General features: G+C 39.4%; 2 protein-coding genes across 2 annotated transcripts; both read left to right on the top strand.

The window, feature by feature from the left end:
* The first annotated feature begins 4407 nt into the window (after positions 1 to 4407).
* On the top strand, positions 4408 to 5234 carry LOC127629081 (secreted Ly-6/uPAR domain-containing protein 2-like). The gene is made up of 3 exons (XM_052106123.1): positions 4408 to 4523; positions 4691 to 4819; positions 5037 to 5234. The coding sequence occupies exons 1-3, from the start codon at positions 4469 to 4471 to the stop codon at positions 5102 to 5104; spliced, it is 252 nt and encodes an 83-aa protein (XP_051962083.1). The 5' UTR covers positions 4408 to 4468; the 3' UTR covers positions 5105 to 5234.
* Positions 5235 to 23375: 18141 nt separating this feature from the next.
* LOC127629078 (lymphocyte antigen 6B-like) lies at positions 23376 to 24526 on the top strand. The gene is made up of 4 exons (XM_052106119.1): positions 23376 to 23466; positions 23556 to 23678; positions 23866 to 23991; positions 24209 to 24526. Exons 1-4 carry the CDS (start codon positions 23418 to 23420, stop codon positions 24274 to 24276), a joined length of 366 nt encoding a protein of 121 aa, XP_051962079.1. The 5' UTR covers positions 23376 to 23417; the 3' UTR covers positions 24277 to 24526.

Genomic DNA, 24526 nt, shown 5'->3' with positions numbered 1-24526 from the left:
TAATCTGAGTAAGCTTCACAAAACTCAGGCAAATCTGTGGGGACTCTGGGGTGGAAAGGAGCAATCTGAACCGCCCTTAATTTGCTGGTAGGAACCAAACCCTCAACCAAAGACTGTATATCTGCCATCCCCAGATTCTGTTGCCTAGCAACGGCCTCTAGCCTGTCCCATAGAATTTTGTTTGGGTTATACAACTTAAAAGGTTCCAACCCTGCAAGCAAACTGTTTTTCTCAGCCGCTGTGAGTCTGACCCATTGACCATCCTCCCAGCCAGCACCCATCTCAGTATTCAATCCTCCCCAAGCCTGATGTCGGATTGGGGCGGTGAATGCCGTCTCAATGGGTTTAGACATTTCTCTGGGGACAAGTTAAGATTTCCGACCCCGGTTTTTGCTTAATCTGCTTTGCTTGCACGGCAGGAATCTCGAAATGTCATAAGGTGGGGGCGTGAAACAGCCACATTCAACAATCCAGCGCCTCAGCATATGGCCCATCGTTCTGATTATCAGTCTGATCAGCAGCGCTGAAAGCAGCAGCTGCCTGAGCAGTCTGAGAAGAGAAGGTGGGGGCCAATGGAGCACGGGGAACTGTCTCATTTTTCACAGCATTTTCTGCCTTCTCACAAACAGCCTCGAAACCCTTACTCAAACTACACAGATCACAGCCGACTTCCTGCCCAATAATTTTTGCCACTCTATCACGCTGGGCAATCAAACTAGACCATCCGTCCATCATATTTGGAATTGCCTTTTCATGGCTTAAAGGTATACCACCCAGATTACAAATCCATGAATAGGCAAACACGGATAGATATTTGGCCCTATCAGCATCTTTTTTGTTCTGCAGCCAGTCAATCTGCTGCATGACGTTCCAATCAGAATCAAACCCCTGACTGACCATTTTCTTAGTGAGCTGTGCACATTTCTTTGATTTGAGCTCGTCAGAGCAGAGCTGTTTACAGCGTGTGCCCTCCTCGTTTTGGTCAGAACTACTCAGAAAATTCCCTTTATCAGTCATTTTTCTTGGTCACAGTTGAAAATCACTACCGAAAATATTTTAGCAGCAAATATTTTACGCGGATAAATTAACTATAGCAGCAACAATACTGGATTTCTACACAATACACCACAAAGTATTCTTCACAAACATCCTGGTCACATATACTGATCCATACCAATTCGGGTCATAATTTATTTATTTACTTGGGACCGCTCCTGATGCATCCCTGGCAAAACAATCCCTATTGTATTTTATTTTATTTTTTTATACCTAATATCTGAATCCCTAACTGCCTGATTCACTAAGCTCGGGGTACCCCTATCTGAGCTGGAAGAGATTGAGCAGGTTTACGGTGCCACTGGACCTCCCGTCCAGGGACGCACTCTGCTGGGGTAGTGCTACACCAATGCCCACCTGGGCCCCCCACAGAGCATGCTTCACTTGCGCTGTTTGCTGTTTTAACCCTTAACAGCTCTCTCAGCGACTTCTTATACTTTCAATAGTATAATTAAATTACTCTTCACTCACCTCGTCGGAGTGAAGCTCTCCCGCTCCCCTTCAAAATCTCTTCCAGTCAGACAGCCCTAACAATTAATAAAAGCTTCCTACCTTGTTTGCTGATTTGCCAGAGATGTCACCACGGAGTGATTGCCCGCATTCTCCACCAAACTGTTAGGGGTATAACAGTTGTGACCCGGACCAGATATGGAGAAAGAAGACCAGGAGTCGAGAAGTTCAATTAAAGAATCAAAAATTTACTGAAGTATAGTCTGCAGTGAAATTGGTAGAGCCAGTGGCAAAGTCTCACGAGGAGATCGAAAGCCAACTCGTACCTTACACAAAATCTTACATCAATTATACCATTTGCAAGGACGTACATTCCATTATTTTACTCCTGATTGGCTAAAAGACCATAAAGTCACAACATATAGACAGCTATGCAGCCTATCAACATTAATCAGCACACTTGTCGTCCGAGCCCGAGATTTACATCTGAAGTGACCTCGCAGACGGTCGCGGGGCGTCTTCGAGTCGGCCTGGTGTGCATCCCTGGGTTCAAAACCTGGGTAGAAAGTCAAACGCACACACAAAACACTGACGAACGACAGTTCTTCTCTGGGCACAAGAGAGCCAGAGCACAACGTTATCAGGCCATTTAAACCAAAACAGAGAGATAAAATATTCACTCCTCGAGCAGAGGAGAGGAGTAGAAATAACATACATTTCTTCCCTAAAGAAATAATAAGAGAAAATCACACTTCTACTATTCAGGTATTATTACATAGGACTTTAAACCATATAATTAGTCATGGAAAGGTAACAGTCAAACACAGAATACATCTGGAACCTATGTTTAACGCATTCTCCATGCCCCCTCCCCTGAGAGACTGGAGAGCATCACAGATAAGCTTATCCCCAAAAGACCTTCAGCCGACGTGCAGGACAGAGAGACTCTGGAATGTTCCTAAAAGAGACTAGTTAGCATTCAACACACATATGATTCAAAGTATATTTCAGTTATGCATAAGAAAATAGAATTGATTATGTGATCATGCATATAGTTAATTCATCACTTTATTAAAGAAGTTAAGCAACAGAATACAGATAGATATTGATATAAAAGGATATATATATATATATATATATATATATATATATATATATATATATATATATATATATGTATTGATATATCTGAAGAGACAAGGGATTTTGACCCTCACCCTTCATCTGTATAGAGTGAAACCGGGATGGAAGAGCGATGAGGATTGACACCTGTGGGAAATGATCTCTAACAGCTCTTTTGTGTTGCTGTGAGAGCTGGAGGGGGATAACAGGGCAATCCAGACCACCAGAGGGGAGAGAAATGGAGACTGTCAGAAGTGTCTATGTGTGTGTTCATTTGTTCTGCTGAAAAACATTAGTTTGTGTGTGTCACTGAAAAGCGTTGATATTAAAGACTTTAGTGGAATGTTTATCCGGCTCTCACGTCCTCCTTCCTACCTGAAGAGCTAGAGATATGTGATATTGAATTATTTGAGTTTTGTACAGTATGTTAATGTACATTATGTGGTTTAGAGATGATTTAGAGACATTTATAATGTAAAAAAATATATATATCTATTTAAATAAATATTGTAATCTTAATATTTTCTGTTTGTCGAAGAATCCTCTTGCAGCAATGCAGATCTTTGGCATTTAGAAGCCGCTTGACCTCAGACTGACAGTGACTGTAACGACTAGCTTTAGTAATTGTCAGAGTTCAGGAATATGCTATTAGAATTAGGGTACCGTTTAAATAATTAAGTGAATCTTTAAATATAATGACTGTTTTTGTGTTTGTAAAAACATCTCTTGTCTTGATTAGATGGAATCTATAAGGGCAGTTTCTTGCTTCTTTTGTCGCCTCTGTTCTTCCACATCCTGTTGAACTGAGTGACTCACAACCACAGTGAAGACAACATACGACCACAACCACAGAATATAGAGATTATTTTATGAATAATTTTGCATTACTAAATAGAGCTTGTTTGTTTCGTATCCTCACAATCACAATGGAAGGAACTCAACTCAAACTATTAACAGGAAGAAAATAAATCACATTTTCTGATCTATGTAAAATGTACAAAACCTTTATTTTCAGAAAAAGTCAAACTGAACTGCTGCAATAAAAGATTGACACACATATATATTGTGGTTATTTGTACAGTTTAACATTGTGATCTCTTGCTGAGGACAGGTTAAGTTACATGTGATTCCAAGTACAGAGCGTGCATTTAAAAAACAAAACCTAAAAAATAAAACCGAATGAAATTATTTAAAAATGTAAGTAATAAATGCCATGAGTATACACATTTACTTTAGATTGATCTTTTCCAGAATTTATATAATTACGAATTTCTTGATTTTTAACAAAGATGACTTTATGTAAGACATGTTTTGTTCTTTATCACAAGAATCAGTGATGGACATTTAATGATGAGTCAGAGATTGTAAAAGAGTTTGCCTCTAAATATATCTGATTTCAAATGTTGGAAAGGTGACATGCTGTCAGGGAATCCTGTGTAACTCTTGGGGCCTCTGATCAACTACATCCTCTTTAAATGAGTTCAACAGCATTATATCTATATCTGCAGAAGTGATATACTAGGAGTGGGTGAGAAACAGATCAGCATCTGCATTTATTTCCTCAATGAACCCTCCCCTTTTCAGCGATCATAAAACAGATCTGATACTATGAGATATCATTTCCCTCCTGAGCAAAGATGAATCTACGATTCTCTGTTGTGCTTCTTTTGATTTTTCTCACTGGAGGTAAAAAAGCACTTCAGCATGTAAAGTATCGATGTATTATGTGGTTCATATAGAGATGTTAATGAAAGTCTTTCTTTTTCTTGCTACAGGACACTCTCTCAAATGTTATTTGTGCACATTTAATCCAAAAACGGGTTCTTGTGATGGAACAACGATGACATGTCCCACTGCAGTTTCCAAATGTGGAAGTGTAATAACGGATTCCATTGGTAAGTCTGGTCATAAATAACTGAAAGTTACAGCACAACTGGAGTGAAAATGTTTATTTGTTGAGCTCTTCACATGAATTATTTTCCTAATTATATCCTCTGGAAATTTTTTGAATTTTTTAGGAAAACTTTCTTCTATCTTAAATTGGGGGTTTCTGTCTTTGTAGTAGGTTCCACTGATGTGTCTCTCACAACTAAGTTTTGTGCTTCTGAATGTACACCTGGAACCAAACAGATCCCAACTGGAGGAACAGTTTCTTTCAAGTGCTGTGACACTGATCTCTGCAATGGCACAGGTATTGTCCTTCATTTGACCATGTGATCATTTACATTCATTCATTAAGCAGACACTTTTATCCAAAGCTATTAGAATTAGGGTACCGTTTAAAGAATTAAGTATTTGATCACTTTATTGTTGCAATTCAAAATTCAAAAAGTCAAATTCTAATCAAGTGAATCTTTAAATATAATGACTGTTTTTGTGTTTGTAAAAACATCTCTTGTCTTGATTAGATGGAATCAATAAGGGCAGTTTTTTGCTTCTTTTGTCGCCTCTGTTCTTCCACATCCTGTTGCACTGAGTGACACAACCACAGTGAAGACAACATACAACCACCACAACCACAGAATATAGAGATAATTTTATGAATAATTTTGCATTACTAAATAGAGCTTGTTTGTTTCGTATCCTCACAATCACAATGGAAGGAACTCAACTCAAATAATTAACAGAAAAAAATTCTGATCTATGTAAAATGTACAAAATCTTTATTTCCAGAAAAAATCAAACTAAACTGCTGAAATAAAAGATTTACACACATATATTTTGTGGTTATTTGTATGACTATTTTAGCGACCTCTTGAAATCTTTATCACACACAGAATCTTGGATATTTGACATTGTATGAGAGAAAACTGAATTTTCTAAGTGAAATGTGTCCAGCAATTGGAAAACTGATTATCCACAATTCATGAAAATGTGCTTTTAAAATATAAAATTTCCCAACAAAATATGTTTGTGTATACTGCTTTGGTACATGCACAAAGACACATTTCTTGTATATCAGTCATTTGTAAATACAAGTTCTCCTTTTAATTCTGCTTTTACTGTGAAACATGTTACTGCTTTAGTTTTACAAGATTGTGTGAGCTACACACTTCAGTTCTGTATAAATTAAACTTAATTTTCTGTAATTAGGATGTTGCGTGCTCACACATGCTATAAATCAGACATCAACTGTATTTTATGCAATACTGTTGAACTACAGGTTCTCTGCATATTGAGGGATAGGACAAAGTATTTCAACATCAAATAAATGACACACATCATCTTTAAACTTCTGTTTACTCTCTTTACATCATGCAGGGCACTGATTCTTAAAATAACAGACAAACATGTTTAAAATCTTATTTTTAATTTTATAATATTAAACTAATTTGAAACTGATATATTTAAAGGTCTCAGCAAACGAACCATGTAAGGGAAGATTTTATACAAAGTAACATTTATTTACTTCATAACTTACATCTTACTGTCACTTGCGTCAACTCCGTCAGACACACTAAAAGCGTGCTATTTTAATCTGATCCATCCAAGAAGAGTGTAAAGTCTTTAATGATCTAATAATGGTGTTCAGTAAAGGAGTTAAGTGATTAAATACTTTCTACACATTTGTTTCTCTTTTTACACTATTCTGAAAATTCTGACAGAGTTGACAAAATTGAATATTTTCCCATCTTAACTATGTGTTGTGCAACAAAGTGATTCATTTTGGGTTTTTTTCTCAGTTAAACCTGCCTCTACAACTAAACAAAAATGCCCAAATTTATCCCACAATTCTAACAGAAATGATCATAATTGGATGACGGTGTCGACATGTTGAAGCTGTGAGTGCAGATACTTAAATATTGTTTGTTTTAAATCTGAAAAAATATAAAATTTACCAGACCACATGTCCTACTGTTGCATCCACCACGAGCAGGAAGTGTGAAAGGGGTCCTCAGAGTTCCCTATCTGTCACTCACTTGACGTTGTGTCGATGAGTTGACACTAGGGATTTCTGATCTTGAGAAAAGGCCAATGAGAATTGCCGTGTGGAATTTGCATGCCACTCCTCTGGACATACAGGTATAAAAGGTAGTGCCGCTTGCAAATACACATTCAGATTTCTTCTTTGGAACCGAGCAGTTGCATTCACTGAGCTGAATTCCTCCTGCCGTCTCCATTCATCTCTCCTCCCTAAAGCTGTTGGATCTACGGCGCATTCCAGTGGTCCTCCCCCTCGCACACTACCATTGTGCTGAGCAATACCCCTGGGCACTTCAGCAGCAGAGAAGCGGTGTGAACAACTTTCTATATATATATATATAAATACTTCTGTATATACACATATATATTAAAAAAAAGTGTGATTTTCCTCTAAAAGAGTAGCGCTAACGAAAAGCGTCTTTTTCAAGATGCCTTTTCGTTTGTGTATGTTTCCTGGTTGCGATCGTTACCTCTCCGCTTCCCACGGCCACTATCACTGCCTCTCGTGTTGGGCACTGCCCACGCATGGACAGCGCTTGTAGATGGGTCATGCTCCCACTGCGTAAGAGGGAAAGCCACTCCAGCGGCTCCCCGACTCGGTCCTTCTACCCACGGGTATGTGGCGGGATCGGTTAGCACTGTGGGCGATTTGGGAATTTCAATGGGTGCTTCTCCGCCTGGAAACCCCCCACGCATCTCCCATTCCCCAGCATGCTCGTTTGCCCCAGCGAGTTCACGATCTCAGATACACCTTTCCACGCAGTATTTTTCTTAAAAATGTCCTTGTATGTGGGAAGAGACATATCATAGAGACCCTTGGAAAATTTCTAACAGCAAGAATTAGCCTTTCATCCATCTTTCCATTACTGCAGGAGCTGAGAGAGAGAGAGAGAGAGAGAGAGAGAGAGAGAGAGAGAGAGAGAGAGAGAGAGCGAGAGAGAGAAGGATCACGTGAGCTCTCCCGTCTTCTCTCCTATTGGCTGTCGCTTCCGTAAGTCGCTCTTCATTTGAATAAAGTTGAACTTGTCTCAACTTTGTGGCGTCGCTGGACACGCCCACATCTAGTCGCCAACGGTCGCGACAGCTCGTGTCGCCGGAAGTCGCTGTGCTCTCATTGAAAATGAATGGGATGGAGTCGCTGTCGCGCGCGATGTCGCGCTCACCCCTCGTTGCAGGCCTGTACCGTTGCTCGCGTGCGTTGTGGCCACAAAATAAGAGATAATTGGCCGCTTCACTCCGAAGAGCCAAATAAACATTAAATGGGATACCTTCAATCCATAGTAATGTGTCCTCCCGGGTTAGGAAACTTGAATCACTCAGTTCGTCCCTGATATGCGCGTCCTGGCCTCCTTACGATCCCTCGTTGCCAGGGGAACCCTGAACCCCTCGGCGATTCAGGGCACTACCTGGATGTCCAGTCGTACAGCTCCTCCTTATCACCGTTATTCACGTTGATAAAGTCCACTTTAGTATTTAGATACTCAGTCACTATTTCGTTTGAAGTAAGCACTAACTCGTCTGGAACTCACTTTCTAAACTCAGCTTTCTGCTTACAGCCAGCGAACCCTTGCTAAACAAAATCTCTGCTGAATAAACTGCTTAAAGGCTTTTCTTTAATCAGAAATAAAATCAACCAATCCTGGTCTGATTAATCACGATTCTCTCACACATACAGACGGCGCGTTTCTATGGTTTCGACCAAGTGTGCCGCACAAGTCCTCAAAAGTGAAGCCAAAACGTCTCGATCGCCCCCCGGTGACTGGTCCTAGTATAGGTCATAAACCCCGCCTCCCCATGTTATTCAACGGGACGTGAGACCAACTAAACAATTCAATTACACTTCACATATCTTTTTTCCAAAGATAGTTTCTGTCATTTACTGTCGTTTCTATCACGTTGATGTCATTTCAAGTGTTTGTTTTCAAAATAAGTTTGTTTTTAGTTATTTGATGCTATAAAAACGGTGCTGTGACATCATGATTGACAGCTGTGATTGACAGGTTCTCTGAGCGAAGTAGTCACTGAAGCACCAACTGACTTTTTTTCGGGATCTTCGGAGGACTGAGGAGATTGGAGCTTTAAATTTAATATCTAAATTTCTATAATTAATTATTTCACACCGTCATAAGTCAAAAGTGCAGGGGCGTGTGCTTGTGATTGATTCAGCGAGAATGAGGGCGGGGCCTTGATTTCGTGGCTTTACTTCCTGCTCACTACTGCGCAGGTCTGGTCCCGAAATCGCAACTGCACAGACTCAAGTCCCAAGATGTCAGCGCCATATCGGGACACTGGCGGCTTCAGTTCTCACCAATGGAATTTTTTTTACTAGATTAAGATCCTCACTCTTTATTTATTTTTTATTTTTATTTATTGTATTTTTTATTTTATTTTTTTTTATTATTTATTTATTTCATTGTGTGTGGTTTGTTTTTACATATGCTGTATTAACACGGAAAACATATGGATGATTATTGAATTATGCCATAAATGTTTGTATTTGATTTCTGTTTAATAATAATTAAAATAAAATATAAAATAAAAAGTTCTCACCAATGGAAAGAGCGAAGGTGCGTCGTCCATCTTTTTTTTACAGTCTTTTTTTTTATTTTTTTTTATTAACAGAACATAATATACAACAGTATACAAATATATACAGAAAATACCAAAGTGTACAAAATGTTAATTCCTTAATCAAAAAGATAACCACGAAAAATACTACAAGTCTTTTTTGCTTTTTTGTTGACTATATTCTCCAAACAGGTGCTGTAGTTCTTGATCTCCTGGAGAAAATGAATGAAATTTGGCTTGGACCCTGACCATTTCTTTTTATGTATGTGGAACTTCCCCAAAATAATAAAAAGTGTCACAAGAAAAATAAAGTTATTATTATTATTTTCATTGGAATAATATATACATATATCAAAATTATTTAGTTTGAATATAGTTTTGGTTTTCCTTCTGATAAAATTTTCCATATCCCAAAACATTTTAGAGTATACACAATTATAAAAAAGATTTATAGACAATAGATTATTTTTCAGTTGAACAAAAAAAACAAAAATAATTAAAAAAAAAAAACACAGGGATAATCAATATCTAAATTAAATCTTTCTAATACACCTTTAGCTGTGTTATTATGTGAAGAGGCAGACGGGAAGTGCGGATCCAAACGCAGTTTTATTAAGAAGCAAATAATAACAATACAAACACAGGAACAAAGGAAAAGTCCACGATGGGAAAAAGAAACTAAAATATGAGATAACATACAAAGGGTGAACAGGGAGCGAACATTCACGAAGGGCGGGGTAACCTTGAACGAACAAACAACAGGAAAACATGAACAGCGGGGTTATCCTCGAGCGAACCAGCAGACTGCAGGGAAGATGAACTGAGAACACACAAGAGCTTTACAAACGTAGGCACGAACATGACACGTCAACAAACGACAAAGGAAAGGGGAAAGCAAGCGGGTTTAAATAGACAGACATGGTGATAACAAAATAACAAACAGGTGCGGACAATAACACTTTATTATTTAAAGAATATTTTTCACAAATATTCCAAGCTTTAGTCCAGTTTATATGTCTAAATACATTGTTCCATAATGAACTTTTATGAGTAGCTGTTCCACCTATTAAAATATTCCTAATATGGTTATTGGTACAATAGTGTTTAAGGATATCAATATCTCCTATAAACATGCTGTCTTTAACATACATTGTCTCAGAAATATCACTTCCACAAGTTCTTACAAAATGTGTAACCTGCTGAGGTATGGCGTCAAACACAACAGCATACTCTTTTGGTGTAACTGGAAACCCAAATTTATCCAAGAATTCACTATAAGTTAACAAATTACCGTTTGAATTTAAAAGTTGTCTTACTAACACAATATTATTTTCATACCAGCTTTTATAGAAGAGAGATCTATTTTTATATTGAATACTTCTATTATTCCAAATAATATATTTATTTGGGGGAAAATTGTGCTTAAACACCAGCATCCAAGCTAATAAAGCTTGTCTGTGAAATTTAGGTTGTCAATTTTATAATCAGATCTCAACAAAAGATCTATGCCACCCAACATATCAAACACATACTTTGGAAATGTGTACCACATGCTGTCCTTTTCTTTCATGAATGTAATTAACCAATTAACCTTAAAGGTTTCAACGGTAAGCACAGATAACCCACCTTTACTCTTTTGCTTACATAAAATGTCCTTTCTCAAATAATGTTGTCTGTTTCTCCATAAAAAATTAAATAACATTTTGTCTAATTCCTTGTATACACTGTAGATGGCATATCTCAGGGGTGCCCAACACGTCGATCGCGATCTACCAGTCGATCGCAAAGGCAATGCTTTTTTTTATTTTTTTTTTATTTTAATAAAAAAAAAATATATAATGTCTTTCCTTCTTTTAGTTTCTGTCTGACTTGAACTTGACGAGTAAATTTTGACCAGGCGAGATTTTTGTTTATTCAGTTGCCATGACAACTAGGTTCGCGCCCTCCAAGGGCTTCTGATAACAGAGCGCGAAATTGCAAAGCTAGCAGTGTTTGAGACTAGCTCCCAGCAGCTACTGCCCTGATTATGCAAAACTGTCTGATTCCATTCAGTGCAAGTCATCAGAATAAGGTAAATGCCCTGTCTATTGTAATCTATTGTCCTGTAGGTGTTTTGGGTTTAGTGTTAAAACTGGATGATATCAACATTGAACATTATTTTATTTTTTTTAATTAATTTGAAGATGAATTCCATGTAGGGATACATGCAGTAGTCCCAACAAGCATTTTATTTTATTTTTTAAATGAATTTTTTTTTAGTTGGTAGATCTTATTGAGTTGGTCATTTAAAAGTAGATCATCACGCAAAAAAAGTGTGTGCACCCCTGGCATATCTAAAGCTAAAGACACGTAAACAGATCTTGATATCCCTTCTGCTTTAGACTGTATAAAACCCTTCTATTCAGCGATAAATCTCTTTGAAGCCATACATTAAATCTCCTTTTAATGTTGTTAATTATTGGTTCTGAAGTTAAGCACACTGCGTTCATTTTCATCTTTATCTATTATAACTCCTAAATATGTAACTGTATGCTTAATGGGAATACCATTTAATTCCGTTAAATCACATGTTTTAAGTGAAAACAGCACAGATTTATTAATATTAATTTTTAGACCTGATACTGAAGAAAACTCTTTATCTGTGAAGAAATCACTGCCTGGAATTGTTGCACAGCAAATCTCTTTCACCTTAACTTACGCTATATCTGAGCTTCATTACTGCTCATTTCACCAAATTTCCTTTGCATTCCATTTCATTTGCTTCAAGCATTTTCTTTTAGATCTCCATCTTGATGACGAAATCAGCGCTTTTTAAGCCTCGATCGGCGTTTTGTTTAACACGCAGTTTGTCCTCTTTCGTTGATTTTATCAGTGATAATGTGAATGATATTGTCCTGTAACTCAGCCAGAGATGGTTCAGAACTTACTTGCATTCCTCGCAACTTATTCGTCTCTTTTCGCGCCTTTTTAGAACGTTTTTTATAGGGTGTATTAGGGCTTGAATCACAGGTTCCACCACTTTCCTTGTAAGTCTTGCATGAGTAGGAGTGTGTATCTCTAAGGGAGAAGCCCGCCACCCTTCTGAGGAAGCCCAATTCAGCCGCTTGTACTCGTGACCTAGTTCTTTCGGTCATGACCCAGCCTTCATGACCACAGGTTAGGGTAGGAACAAAAAGTGTTCATCTTGGGAACAGCTCTCGACACTGAGTGCTGATAAACAGGTAGTGCACTGAATCTTCTTCATAGTTGTTTTAACTGCAAAGCCTGCTATGTACCCCACCACAGCCTCTTTGAACATGGACAAGCTCGGAAGACATACAGTGATGTTTTTCTCTGTCTTCCGTTTCAGGCTGAACATCACTGCCTGAAATGCCAGCATATCAGAAGATGTTGCCTCCAGTGTCACTGTGCTATCCGGTGGAGAACTGTCGCCACTAGCTCTGATGGCATGTCTTGCTACCATTCTTTTGAAAGCTGAATAATGTGGGATTGTTGTTAAATCCATTAGCAGATTTGTCCCCACATATCTGCACATTTTTATTGTATTGTTCAGTTTAAGTCAATTTTTGTGTGTACTTGGAAGCTTTTGTTATTGAACAAATAAATATGTGTGATTTCCTTGAGTCATATGTCAATAAACTTATTTCTAATTATGATTTAAAAGATCAGGGATTGTTGAAATAATTAAATGCTCACAAGCTGGTATGTACATATTCCAGAAATGAATGCAAATGGATAACTCCATTAAGTAAAGGTAAATTCATTTATGTGTGTGTGTGTGTATATATATATATATATATATATATATACCCCCCCTCCCCCTAAATTAGTTCACATTTACTATATAATCTAGTCAAAAAAGGGTTAATAATGTTGGCAAATTATGCAGATGTATAATTTGTCAACATTATGAACAATAAGCATCAACAGATTTAAACTATGAAGGCAGAGAAACATTGCACCCTGTAACAATCTGCAGATGGATAACTTTGCTTTAAAAAGGGGTATTAATACACTTTGGTGTTGTATTTTTACTGTTGATTATTAAAGATTATGATCGTTATGCCCACTCTACATGGGGATAACGACTAATGTGTGCTTAATATGTACATAGTCATAAATTACAACCTGTGGGCACTTTAGCCACATCCTTACCGTGCGTTCACACCAGAAGCGGCGAGAGCGTCAAAATTCGCTCTGGCTGCCCTCCCTGCCTTCAACGCTCGTGGACGCTCTGACGTAGTTGAAATAGGCGGCAACGTTTGTTCAGAATGCTTTGTTTTGTGAACTAAATTTAAAGGGGCCGCAATTTAAACATCCAGACATGTCGACCATTTACTTTTTGCCGACCTATCACAAGAAGCGTATATCCTCATGAACATGCAATATATTATATATAATATTATATAAACCATAATATCCACTTCATCGACTCACCTGGCACACCAACAATTTCAGACACTTTTGTCCACGCATCGTTTTTTTTATTTATATCCCTGTACCCAAACAGGGACAGATCATATATTACGGGGAAACCCACCATGGCAATAATTAGTTTCTCCTCCATTTTATCTTTGGAACGAATGTTTGGTGGGAAACAAAGTTTACACTGTTGTGTTCTCTAGACTTCGCTAGAGCGGAGCACTTCTATATTCCAATAGGTTGCCAGCGAACCGCGTCACAGCTCATTACCATAATGTTGACTGCACTTGAACTTCCATCTGACGCCCACGCCGCCCACGACTCGCCGCGCCGCTTCTAGCCGCCGAGAGACGCTGGCTGTCATTGAAAATGAATGACTTCCGGTCGATTTGACGCTCTCGCCGCCTCTGGTGTGAACGCACGGTTAAATGAGTGTTGTTTCGCGGTTAAACGCTGCACGTGCCGCAATGCCCTCTGTCGGTAGGAAATAGTAAGATGGCCGCCAGAGCACTTCCGGTAGCTTCACCTACTGCTGGCAGTTTAGAATTCTATGAGCAATCCAGTTATATATATAGATCAGTGGGCACACCACATTTCTCATATTTTATAACTTCTATTTGCTTTTCATTATGGCTGGGAGGATGAGACCAGTTTACTGTCATGTAATGAGTAAGTAACCCTATGGGGGGAGCTGTGGTGCTCAACTATTGGTAGAGACGCGCTAGGCGTTAAACTAGAGAGTTACATGTCACCTGTGTAGAGCAAGCTGTTTCTGAATAAAACCTCAGACATTTAATGAAACATAGTCCTGTCCTTTGAACATCACATGGTGTCAGAAGTAGAGCAGTCGGAAAACTATGGCAAAGTTTCATCCTCCGGAATGTTTTGATTTTAGCCACCCTGCACGTTGGCCAGAATGGCGGCAGAGGTTTCACCGCTACAGAATAGCTACCAAGCTCGATAAAGAAGAGGCTGAGGTGCAGGTCTGTACATTGATTTATTCATTGGGAAAGGAAGCGGAACAAGTGTATCAAACATTCACATTCGTAAATGAAGAAAGGGAGGACTATGATACGGTAATCAGTAAGCTTGACAACTACTTTGTACCAAAAGTTAATGTCATCCACGAGCGAGCACGATTTCACATGAGAGTCCAAAACGAGCTAGCGAACACATGTGACTTTGGTGCCACTAAGGATGAGAATATACGTGACAGGCTCATGATAGGGATTCTGGACAGAAAGTTATCAGAAAAGCTCCAGTTAATGCCTGATTTGACTCTCAGTAATGCCATAGAGCTTGTGAGGCAATCTGAACAAGTCCGAGGACATGTCAGTGAACAGGCTTCTAACGTCAGTGCACAGATCAGTGAAGTGGCTGGCGCTAGGTGGAAAACTCATTATAATGAAAGAGGGAAACAGTACCGTGCCACAAAACAAAGCCAGTCTGAGCAAACCTTTGAGTGGAAGTGTAAAAGATGTGGAAGGAATCATGGAAAAGGGGAAATGTGTCCAGCTAAAGGTGCTGAATGTCGCAAATGCAGAAAGAAGGGTCACTTTGCTGCAGTTTGCAGAACTCGAGAAGTCCATGATGTTAGCAAACCACCAGAGGGCAGCATTGCAACACACTTCCTGGGTGAGCTAACTCAAATTAATGATAAAAGTGGTGCATGGATAGTGACACTTCCGATTAAAGGCACAGACATCAGCATTATTTCTGACAAAACCTTTTCAATTTTGAAGAATAAGCCACAACTCAACAGTGTCAGTGTGAAACTTGAGAGCCCGGGAGGTACGTTGAACTGCAAAGGAGAGTTTACAGCCATGACTACCCACAAGGATAGGCAGTACAAGTTTACTGTATTTGTGGTAGCTGGTTCCAATGTAAATAATCTCCTTGGACGCAACGCAGCTATAGAAATGGGTTTAGTCAAGAGGCTAGAAGAGCTTCAACCCACTATTTCATCTGAACTGGGACTGGTAAAGACTAAACCTATAAAAATCTGCCTGAAAGATGATGCTGTACCATACAGTGTGCCCACTGCAAGACGGGTGTCCGTGCCTTTGCTTCAAAAGGTTAAATCGGAATTAGAAAGGATGGTACAATGTGGCGTTATAGAAGAGATATACAGAGCCTACAGAGTGGTGCGCTCCTATGGTGGCCATTCCAAAGAAGACAGGGCAGATTCGAATATGTGTTGATCTCAAACAACTTAATAAAGCAGTAAAGGGGAAGAAATATGTGCTACCAACAATTGATGATATTCTTCCAAAACTAGCACATGCTAAGGTTTTCTCACTTCTTGTGATGCAGCTAGTGGCTTCTGGCAGTTGCCACTAGATAAAGACTGTGCTAAATTAACTCCTTTTGGAAGATATTTCTTCCGCAGGCTACCCTTCGGTATCACCAGTGCACCTGAAATTTTCAAGCGGGAGATGTCTGCAATCCTCAAAGACTTGGACGGAGTTGCAGTCTTCATGGATGACATCTTGGTATTTAGCAATACCTCTGAGGAACATGAGCAGAGATTACAGAGAGCTCTGGAAGCCATTAACCGGGCGGGTCTCCAGCTAAACACAGAGAAGTGTCTGCTGCGCCAGAGTCAACTCAGGTACTTAGGACATATCATAGATAAAGATGGCATACGGCCAGACATAGCCAAGGTTGAGGCCATAACTCACCTTGAAAAGCCATGTAATATCTCAGACCTAAGAAAAATGCTAGGAATGATTCATTACTTAGGCACGTATGTCCCTCATCTCTCAATGGTAACTAGACCACTCAACGAGTTGCTGAAAAAAGACACAATTTGGTGCTGGGGTGCTGCGCAAGATGAGGCATTCAGAAAGGTGAAGTGTTTAATCACAGAGGCTCCTGTCTTAGCATTTTATGATGTTACAAAGCCCACAGTAGTCAGTGCAGATGCTAGCAGTTATGGCCTGAGGGGGGTTTTGCTGCAGAACCATGATGGAAAGCTGAAACCGGTGGCCTACTGCTCAAGGGTGCTGACCGATGCTGAGAAAAGGTACGCACAGATTGAAAAGGAGTGCCTGGCATCTGTGTGGGCCTGTGAGAAATTTTCAAGATATTTGTATGGGCTGGAAAGTTTTACCCTACAAACTGATCACAAACCACTCATTCCATTAATCAATGCCAAAGACCTTGATTCAGTTCCACTGAGATGCCAAAGACTGCTGCTACGCATGATGCGCTACAATCCAGTTGCACAGTATGTACCCGGTAAGCAGCTGGTAGTTGCTGACACACTTTCACGGCACCCTCAGACAGCTATTTCATCTGATGTTTTTGACTTAGTGCAGGAAGTAGAAGCTTTTGAGGAAGCAGTCAAAGGTGCATGGCCGATTTCTGCAACAAAGCTGGAATCTGTGAAAGGACAAACCGAGTTAGACCCTGAACTACAGATATCTGTGAAGTGAACAAGCAGCATTACTTAGTGGCAGTCAACTATTTTTCTAGATACATAGATGTAGCTCATCTTCAGAATCTGTCAGGTGAAACAACACGCGCATGTCTAAAGAATGGGGCTGTCCCAATGTTCTCTTTACAGATAATGGACCACAGTTCAGTGGATCTGCTTTCAAAGACTTTGCTAAAGACTATGATTTTCAACATATTACTTCGAGTCCCCGTTATGCCCAGTCAAATGGAGAAGCTGAAAGGGCAGTGCAAACAGCAAAAAAGATTCTGAAACAGTCTGACCCGTTCATAGCTTTGATGAGCTACAGAGCCACACCACTCCAAGCAACTGGTGTGAGTCCTGCACAACTCATGATGGGCAGACAAATCAGAACAACAGTTCCCACACTGGAGTCACACTTGCAACCAGCATGGCCCGATTTGAGAAAAGTGAGAAAGGCGGATGTAAAGGTCAAACAGAACTACAGCAGATACTACAACAAAAGGAATAGTGTTAGAACATTGCCTGAACTTTCACCAGGAACTGTAGTTGCTATTAAGCTAGATGAAAGAGGTTGGAATAGGTCTGGAACTGTCCTTAAGAAAAGTCACACCCCACGGTTTTACTTAATCCAATCCGATACAGGAATACTTAATGCCCAAACCTGGTGATAATGATTCACCATCTGCTCAGGTACGAAACACACCTGTACAGGTCGAACAACCTGGTCATAATGTACCTGTGACAACTTACCCTGATAATGCCCCAGACATTCTAGAAGAACAACCTGGACAAAACTTACCAGAGTTCAATTCCAGTCATGCTACTAGCAGTTCACCACCATAAGTGAAAACAATGTCTAGTAGAATTGTTAAACCCCCAGAGAGATACAGAGACTTTTGTAATTAATATATACAAACACAAATTCACTAATGAGGACTTTGTGTTGTATGTTAATCAAAGTGAAGAAGAAAATAAGTATGTTCATTGACATATTACTGTTGAATTGTAAATTTGTGTATTGATCATTGAAAGAATGTTAAGAAAAAAAGTTGTATCAACTGTTGGTTAACAGTTTTATACATGTTACAAGGTTCAGTTAAGTATTAGTAGGTTAAACAAACATTAATATCTAAAGTGTACTGCGTTCATGTTAAAGGGTAACTAAACCCTAAACCAACTTTTTTTAGTTAATGATCTGTAAGCATGGGGCTTTATTAGTACTGTCATTGATTCAAGTAATTTTTTTGACATTTGTGTATAAAGTGTTTTAATTCTACAATATATGGTGTAAAAACTTCTGAGTGCTGCCCTCTTCAGGTTGAACGGTGGCTACTGCAGTTGAATTTTCCTATTGGCTGTTTGCGGTAGTTCGTGACGTAAGCGGTGAGAGCTGACATAAGCAGGTTTCAGCTCACCACGCCCTTGGTACGAGCTAGACACTGGCCCCATTCTCCCTTGCGCGGCTGCTTCGCTAGCATCGTTGGATGCCGATCGCGATGCGGGAGTTAAAACCGCAGTTTGAGCCAGCGGCTCGAATTGATATGGCTCCGGCCCTGTGTCCACAGACAATTCACCCTCCTCCACTTCAGGTGAAGGTGGGGGAGAAAAGTCCTCGACTTCAAAAGACCGCTCCGTGGCAAAGCTACTTGCGTCACTCCAGTCACTATCCATTTTAGAGTCTGACAGCAGCTGTCAACTAATCCGTCACTACGGGTCTCTGGTGCACGCCCCCCCCCCCGCGGTTCGTCCCCTCTCTCCCCGCTGGGGTCTGCCCACTTTTCCAGCATTTTTCAAATATTGCTAGTGGGTGGAGTCAGACTCTGAGCAGGGGTTAAGTTACCCTTTAAGTAACTCAAAAGGAGGGGTGATGTCATGTAATGAGTAAGTAACCCTATGGGGGGAGCTGTGGTGCTCAACTATTGGTAGAGACGCGCTAGGCGTTAAACTAGAGAGTTACATGTCACCTGTGTAGAGCAAGCTGTTTCTGAATAAAACCTCAGACATTTAATGAAACATAGTCCTGTCCTTTGAACATCACATTTACCAGGTGCACTGAGACACTTTAAATCAGGGGTGCCCAATACGTTGATCGCGGTCTACCAGTCGATCGCAAAGGCAATGCTGGTAGATCGCACAAAATTTAAATGTATTTCGTTAAATTTTAATACAAATAAATATAATATTTTACCATATTTTAGTTTCTGTCTGACTTGCACTTGACGAGTACATTTTGACCAGGCGAGATTTTTGTTTATTCAGTTGCCATGACAACTAGTGTTAATTTCGTCAGACGAGACGAGACTAAATATGTTCGTCAACGACCTTTTTTTCCATGACTAAGACGAGACGATGACGAGACTGCACCAATGTCCAAAAACGCTGACTAAGACTAAATTAACATGCATTATTGTTGACGAAAAAAGACGAGACTAAAATGTTTTGCATAAAATAAAAGCGAAGATAAAATCTATCTTCATTTTCAGTCAACAATCGTCTCTACTTTTTCATCATGAGATAGAATATTCAGCTGTTACTGAGCCTTCAAAATAATTCGAATGAGTTCAGCTGTTGCTCAAGTGACGGTTACAGGTCTCATACTCCTGTTGCTGCCAGCCTGTGGATGCAACACGAAACTACATGGAGCAAGAACACAACAACCAGTGGCGAACACGCGACGAGCGCCGACGACATGCTAGGTAGAAGGAAGAGGCTCGATATTTGGTTGCATTTTACTTACAATGACATTGACAAAAGTCAGAGTGTGTCATTATAACTGACGGGAAGCACTGCGGACAAAAAATATCGGGGAAAAACACCACCAACCTTAAGCGACATCTAAAGGCTAACCACCCACACATTCAGGTAAGTTAACTTAAATGAACATCTCATAAGCTAATGCTGATTTTAGGCATCTACGCTGTAAATTAACCAGTTAGTTATGGTGTTGTGGCACATACATTATGCAGGTTATATATATTTTATGTAACTTATTTTGCCACATGCGTGTGGGCCTTCACATCATAATCAAAATGAATGTAATTAACGTTAGGCATAAAAGCTAATTTATGTAAGGAAATCAAGTTTAACAATTACATGTAATATTTTTAACAAAGTGAATTCAACAAAAATCATTCAACAAGTGTATTTTGTCAGGTAATTATGACATTTAACCAATATTTGAGATGTGTTAAACACTATTTGACTGAAATGGTTATCTCAGAATTAATCTCAGAAATAATTTATTTTAAAAAAGACAAATGTTTTGACTTACACTTGACTAAGATATATTGAGTTTTCTTTTGACTAAAATGACGAGACTTTTAGTCGACTAAAACTTGACTAAGATACCTTAAATTCTCTTTTGACTAAAACTAGACTAAAATGACGAGACTTTTAGTCGACTAAAACTTGACTAACAAAAAAAGATATGTGAATGACTAAATATGACTAAAACTAACAAGGACATTTGGCACAAGACTAAGACTAAGACTAAATTAAAAATAGGTGACAAAATTAACACTAATGACAACTAGGTTCGCGCCTTCCAAGGGCTTCTGAGAACAGAGAGCGAAATTGCGAAGCTAGCAGTTTTTGAGGCTAGCTAGCAGCAGCTAATGCCCGGATTATACAAAACTGTCTGATTCAATTCAGTGCAAATCATCAGAATAAGGTAAATGCCCTGGCTATTTTTTATATTGTCCTGTAGGTGTTTTGGGTTTAGTGTTAAAATTGAATGATATCAACATTGAACATTATTATATATTTGTTTAATTAATTAGAAGATGAATTCCATGTATGTAGGCATAAATGCAGTAGTCCCAACAAGCATTTTTTTTTTTTAAACAAAACTGTGTTTTTTTAGTTGTTAGATCTTATTGAGTTGGTCATTTAAAAGTAGATCATCACGTAAAAAAGTGTGGACACCCCTGCTTTAAATGATACCAAACATGTTATAGTTACTATTTTGCACACACTTCACATTGCATAGGTTTTTAGTGAGCTTTAAGTGAGGAGGAGTGAGATGAAGAGACTTTAGAAGGGAGGTGTTAGCTGCACAGTTTGTTGCATCTCGGATGTTGCTGTTAAATATGCAAGAGAGAGTTCAGATGTTCATTCTCATGAGAGCCTTTTGTTTTCTCGAGGAGTAGCCCAGACTCACTGGCACCTGCCTTCATCATCATCTGTATTTTATGCAATACTGTTGAACTACGGGTTCTCTGCATATTGAGGGATAGGACAAAGTATTTCAACATCAAATAAATGACACACATCATCTTTAAACTTCTGTTTACTCTCTTTTCATCATGCAGGGCACTGATTCTTAAAATAACACACAAACATGTTTCAAATCTTATTTTAAATTTTTTAATACTAAACTCATTTGAAACTGATATATTTAAATGTCTCAGCAAATGAACGATTATTTACTTCATAACTTACATCTTACTGTCACTTGTGTCAACTCCGTCAGAAAGTGGGAAGTGTGAAAGTGGGGAGGTGTGAAAGTGTGAAGTGGGAAAGTGTGAAAGTGGGGAAGTGTGAAAGTGGGGAGGTGTGAAAGTGTGAAGTGGGAAAGTGTGAAAGTGGGAAGTGTGAAAGTGGGGAAGTGTGAAAGTGGGAAGTGTGAAAGTGGGAAAGTGTGAAAGTGGGGAAGTGTGAAAGTGGGGAAGTGTGAAAGTGGGATGTGTGAAAGTGGGGAAGTGTGAAAGTGGGGAAGTGTGAAAGTGGGGAAGTGTGAAAGTGGGATGTGTGAAAGTGGGAAAGTGTGAAAGTGGGATGTGTGAAAGTGGGAAAGTGTGAAAGTGGGATGTGTGAAAGTGGGGAAGTGTGAAAGTGGGGAGGTGTGAAAGTGTGAAGTGTGAAAGTGTGAAAGTGGGAAGTGTGAAAGTGGGAAGTGTGAAAGTGGGAAGTGTGAAAGTGGGGAAGTGTGAAAGTGGGGAAGTGTGAAAGTGGGAAAGTGTGAAAGTGGGGAAGTGTGAAAGTGGGAAGTGTGAAAGTGGGAAGTGTGAAAGTGGGAAGTGTGAAAGTGGGGAAGTGTGAAAGTGGGAAAGTGTGAAAGTGGGGAAGTGTGAAAGTGGGGAAGTGTGAAAGTGGGAAAGTGTGAAAGTGGGGAAGTGGGAAAGTGTGAAAGTGGGAAAGTGTGAAAGTGGGGAAGTGTGAAAGTGGGGAAGTGTGAAAGTGGGGAAGTGTGAAAGTGGGATGTGTGAAAGTGGGAAAGTGTGAAAGTGGGATGTGTGAAAGTGGGAAAGTGTGAAAGTGGGATGTGTGAAAGTGGGAAAGTGGGAAAGTGTGAAAGTGTGAAAGTGTGAAAGTGGGAAAGTGTGAAAGTGGGATGTGTGAAAGTGGGAAAGTGGGAAAGTGGGGAAGTGGGAAAGTGTGAAAGTGGGAAAGTGTGAAAGTGGGAAAGTGTGAAAGTGGGAAAGTGTGAAAGTGGGAAAGTGTGAAAGTGGGGAAGTGTGAAAGTGGGGAAGTGTGAAAGTAGGAAGTGTGAAAGTGGGAAGTGTGAAAGTGGGAAGTGTGAAAGTGGGGAAGTGTGAAAGTGGGAAAGTGTGAAAGTGGGGAAGTGTGAAAGTGGGAAGTGTGAAAGTGGGGAAGTGTGAAAGTGGGAAGTGTGAAAGTGGGGAAGTGTGAAAGTGGGAAAGTGTGAAAGTGGGATGTGTGAAAGTGGGGAAGTGTGAAAGTGGGGAAGTGTGAAAGTGGGAAAGTGGGAAAGTGTGAAAGTGGGAAGTGTGAAAGTGGGGAAGTGTGAAAGTGGGAAGTGTGAAAGTGGGAAAGTGTGAAAGTGGGATGTGTGAAAGTGGGGAAGTGTGAAAGTGGGGAAGTGTGAAAGTGGGGAAGTGTGAAAGTGGGAAAGTGTGAAAGTGGGATGTGTGAAAGTGGGAAAGTGTGAAAGTGGGATGTGTGAAAGTGGGAAAGTGGGAAAGTGTGAAAGTGTGAAAGTGTGAAAGTGGGAAAGTGTGAAAGTGGGATGTGTGAAAGTGGGAAAGTGTGAAAGTGGGGAAGTGTGAAAGTGGGAAAGTGTGAAAGTGGGGAAGTGGGAAAGTGTGAAAGTGGGAAAGTGTGAAAGTGGGAAAGTGTGAAAGTGGGGAAGTGTGAAAGTGGGAAAGTGTGAAAGTGGGGAAGTGGGAAAGTGTGAAAGTGGGAAAGTGTGAAAGTGGGAAAGTGTGAAAGTGGGAAAGTGTGAAAGTGGGGAAGTGTGAAAGTGGGAAATGTGAAAGTGAGAAACAGATCAAAGTTAAGTCCTTTTTTTACTCTAAATTTCCACTTTCACTTTATTTGTTGCTCTACATAATGGGGGAATATAAAAACTAGTCAAAGTTTTGTAATCTCAGAAGTATAACTCCCGCCTCTAATTTTTATGAATCTGCATTTATTTCCTCAATGAACCCTCCCCTTTTCAGCGATCATAAAACAGATCTGAAACTATGAGATTTCATTTCCCTCCTGAGCAAAGATGAATCTACGAGTCTCTGTTGTGCTTCTTTTGATTTTTCTCACTGGAGGTAAAAAAGCACTTCAGCATGTAAAGTATCGACGTATTATGTGGTTCATATAGAGATGTTAATGAAAGTCTTTCTTTTTCTTGCTACAGGACACTCTCTCAAATGTTATTTGTGCACATTTAATCCAAAAACGGGTTCTTGTGATGGAACAACGATGACATGTCCCATTGGAGGTTCCAAATGTGGAAGTGTAATAACGGAACAATCCATTGGTAAGTCTGGTCATAAATAACTGAAAGTTACAGCACAACTGGAGTGAAAATGTTTATTTGTTGAGCTCTTCACATGGATTATTTTCCTAATTATATCCTCAGGAAATGTGTCTTATGTAAACTTGGCGTTTTTGGGGGAAAAATGTCTTCTTCTATCTTAAATTGGGGGTTCCTGTCTTTGTCATAGATTCCGTTGAGGGGTCTTTCACAGCTAAGGCTTGTGTACCCGTATGTACACCTGGAACCCAAAAGCTCCCAAATGGAGGAACAGTTTCTGTCAAGTGCTGTGACACTGATCTCTGCAATGGCACAGGTATTGTCCTTCATTTGACCATGTGGTCATTTACATTCATTCGTTAAGCAGACATTTTTATCCAAAGCTATTAGAATTAGGGTACCGTTTAAAGAATTAAGTATTTGATCACTTTATTGTTGCAATCCAAAATTCAAAAAGTCAAATTCTAATTAAGTGAATCTTTAAATATAATGACTGTTTTTGTGTTTGTAAAAACATCTCTTGTCTTGATTAGATGGAATCAATAAGGGCAGTTTCTTGCTTCTTTTGTCGCCTCTGTTCTTCCACATCCTGTTGCACTGAGTGACACAACCACAGTGAAGACAACATACAACCACCACAACCACAGAATATAGAGATTATTTAATGAATAATTTTGCATTACTAAATAGAGCTTGTTTGTTTCGTATCCTCACAATCACAATGGAAGGAACTCAACTCAAACTATTAACAGGAAGAAAAAAAACACATTTTCTGATCCATGTAAAATGTACAAAACCTTTATTTCCAGAAAAAATCTAATTAAACTGCTGAAATAAAAGATTTACTCACA

This window comes from Xyrauchen texanus, chromosome 35, assembly GCF_025860055.1.
Source record: "Xyrauchen texanus isolate HMW12.3.18 chromosome 35, RBS_HiC_50CHRs, whole genome shotgun sequence".
NCBI classification, from domain to species: domain Eukaryota; kingdom Metazoa; phylum Chordata; class Actinopteri; order Cypriniformes; family Catostomidae; genus Xyrauchen; species Xyrauchen texanus.
The sequence above is the reverse complement of the archived record's forward strand: the minus strand, read 5'-3'. Positions and strand labels throughout refer to the sequence as shown.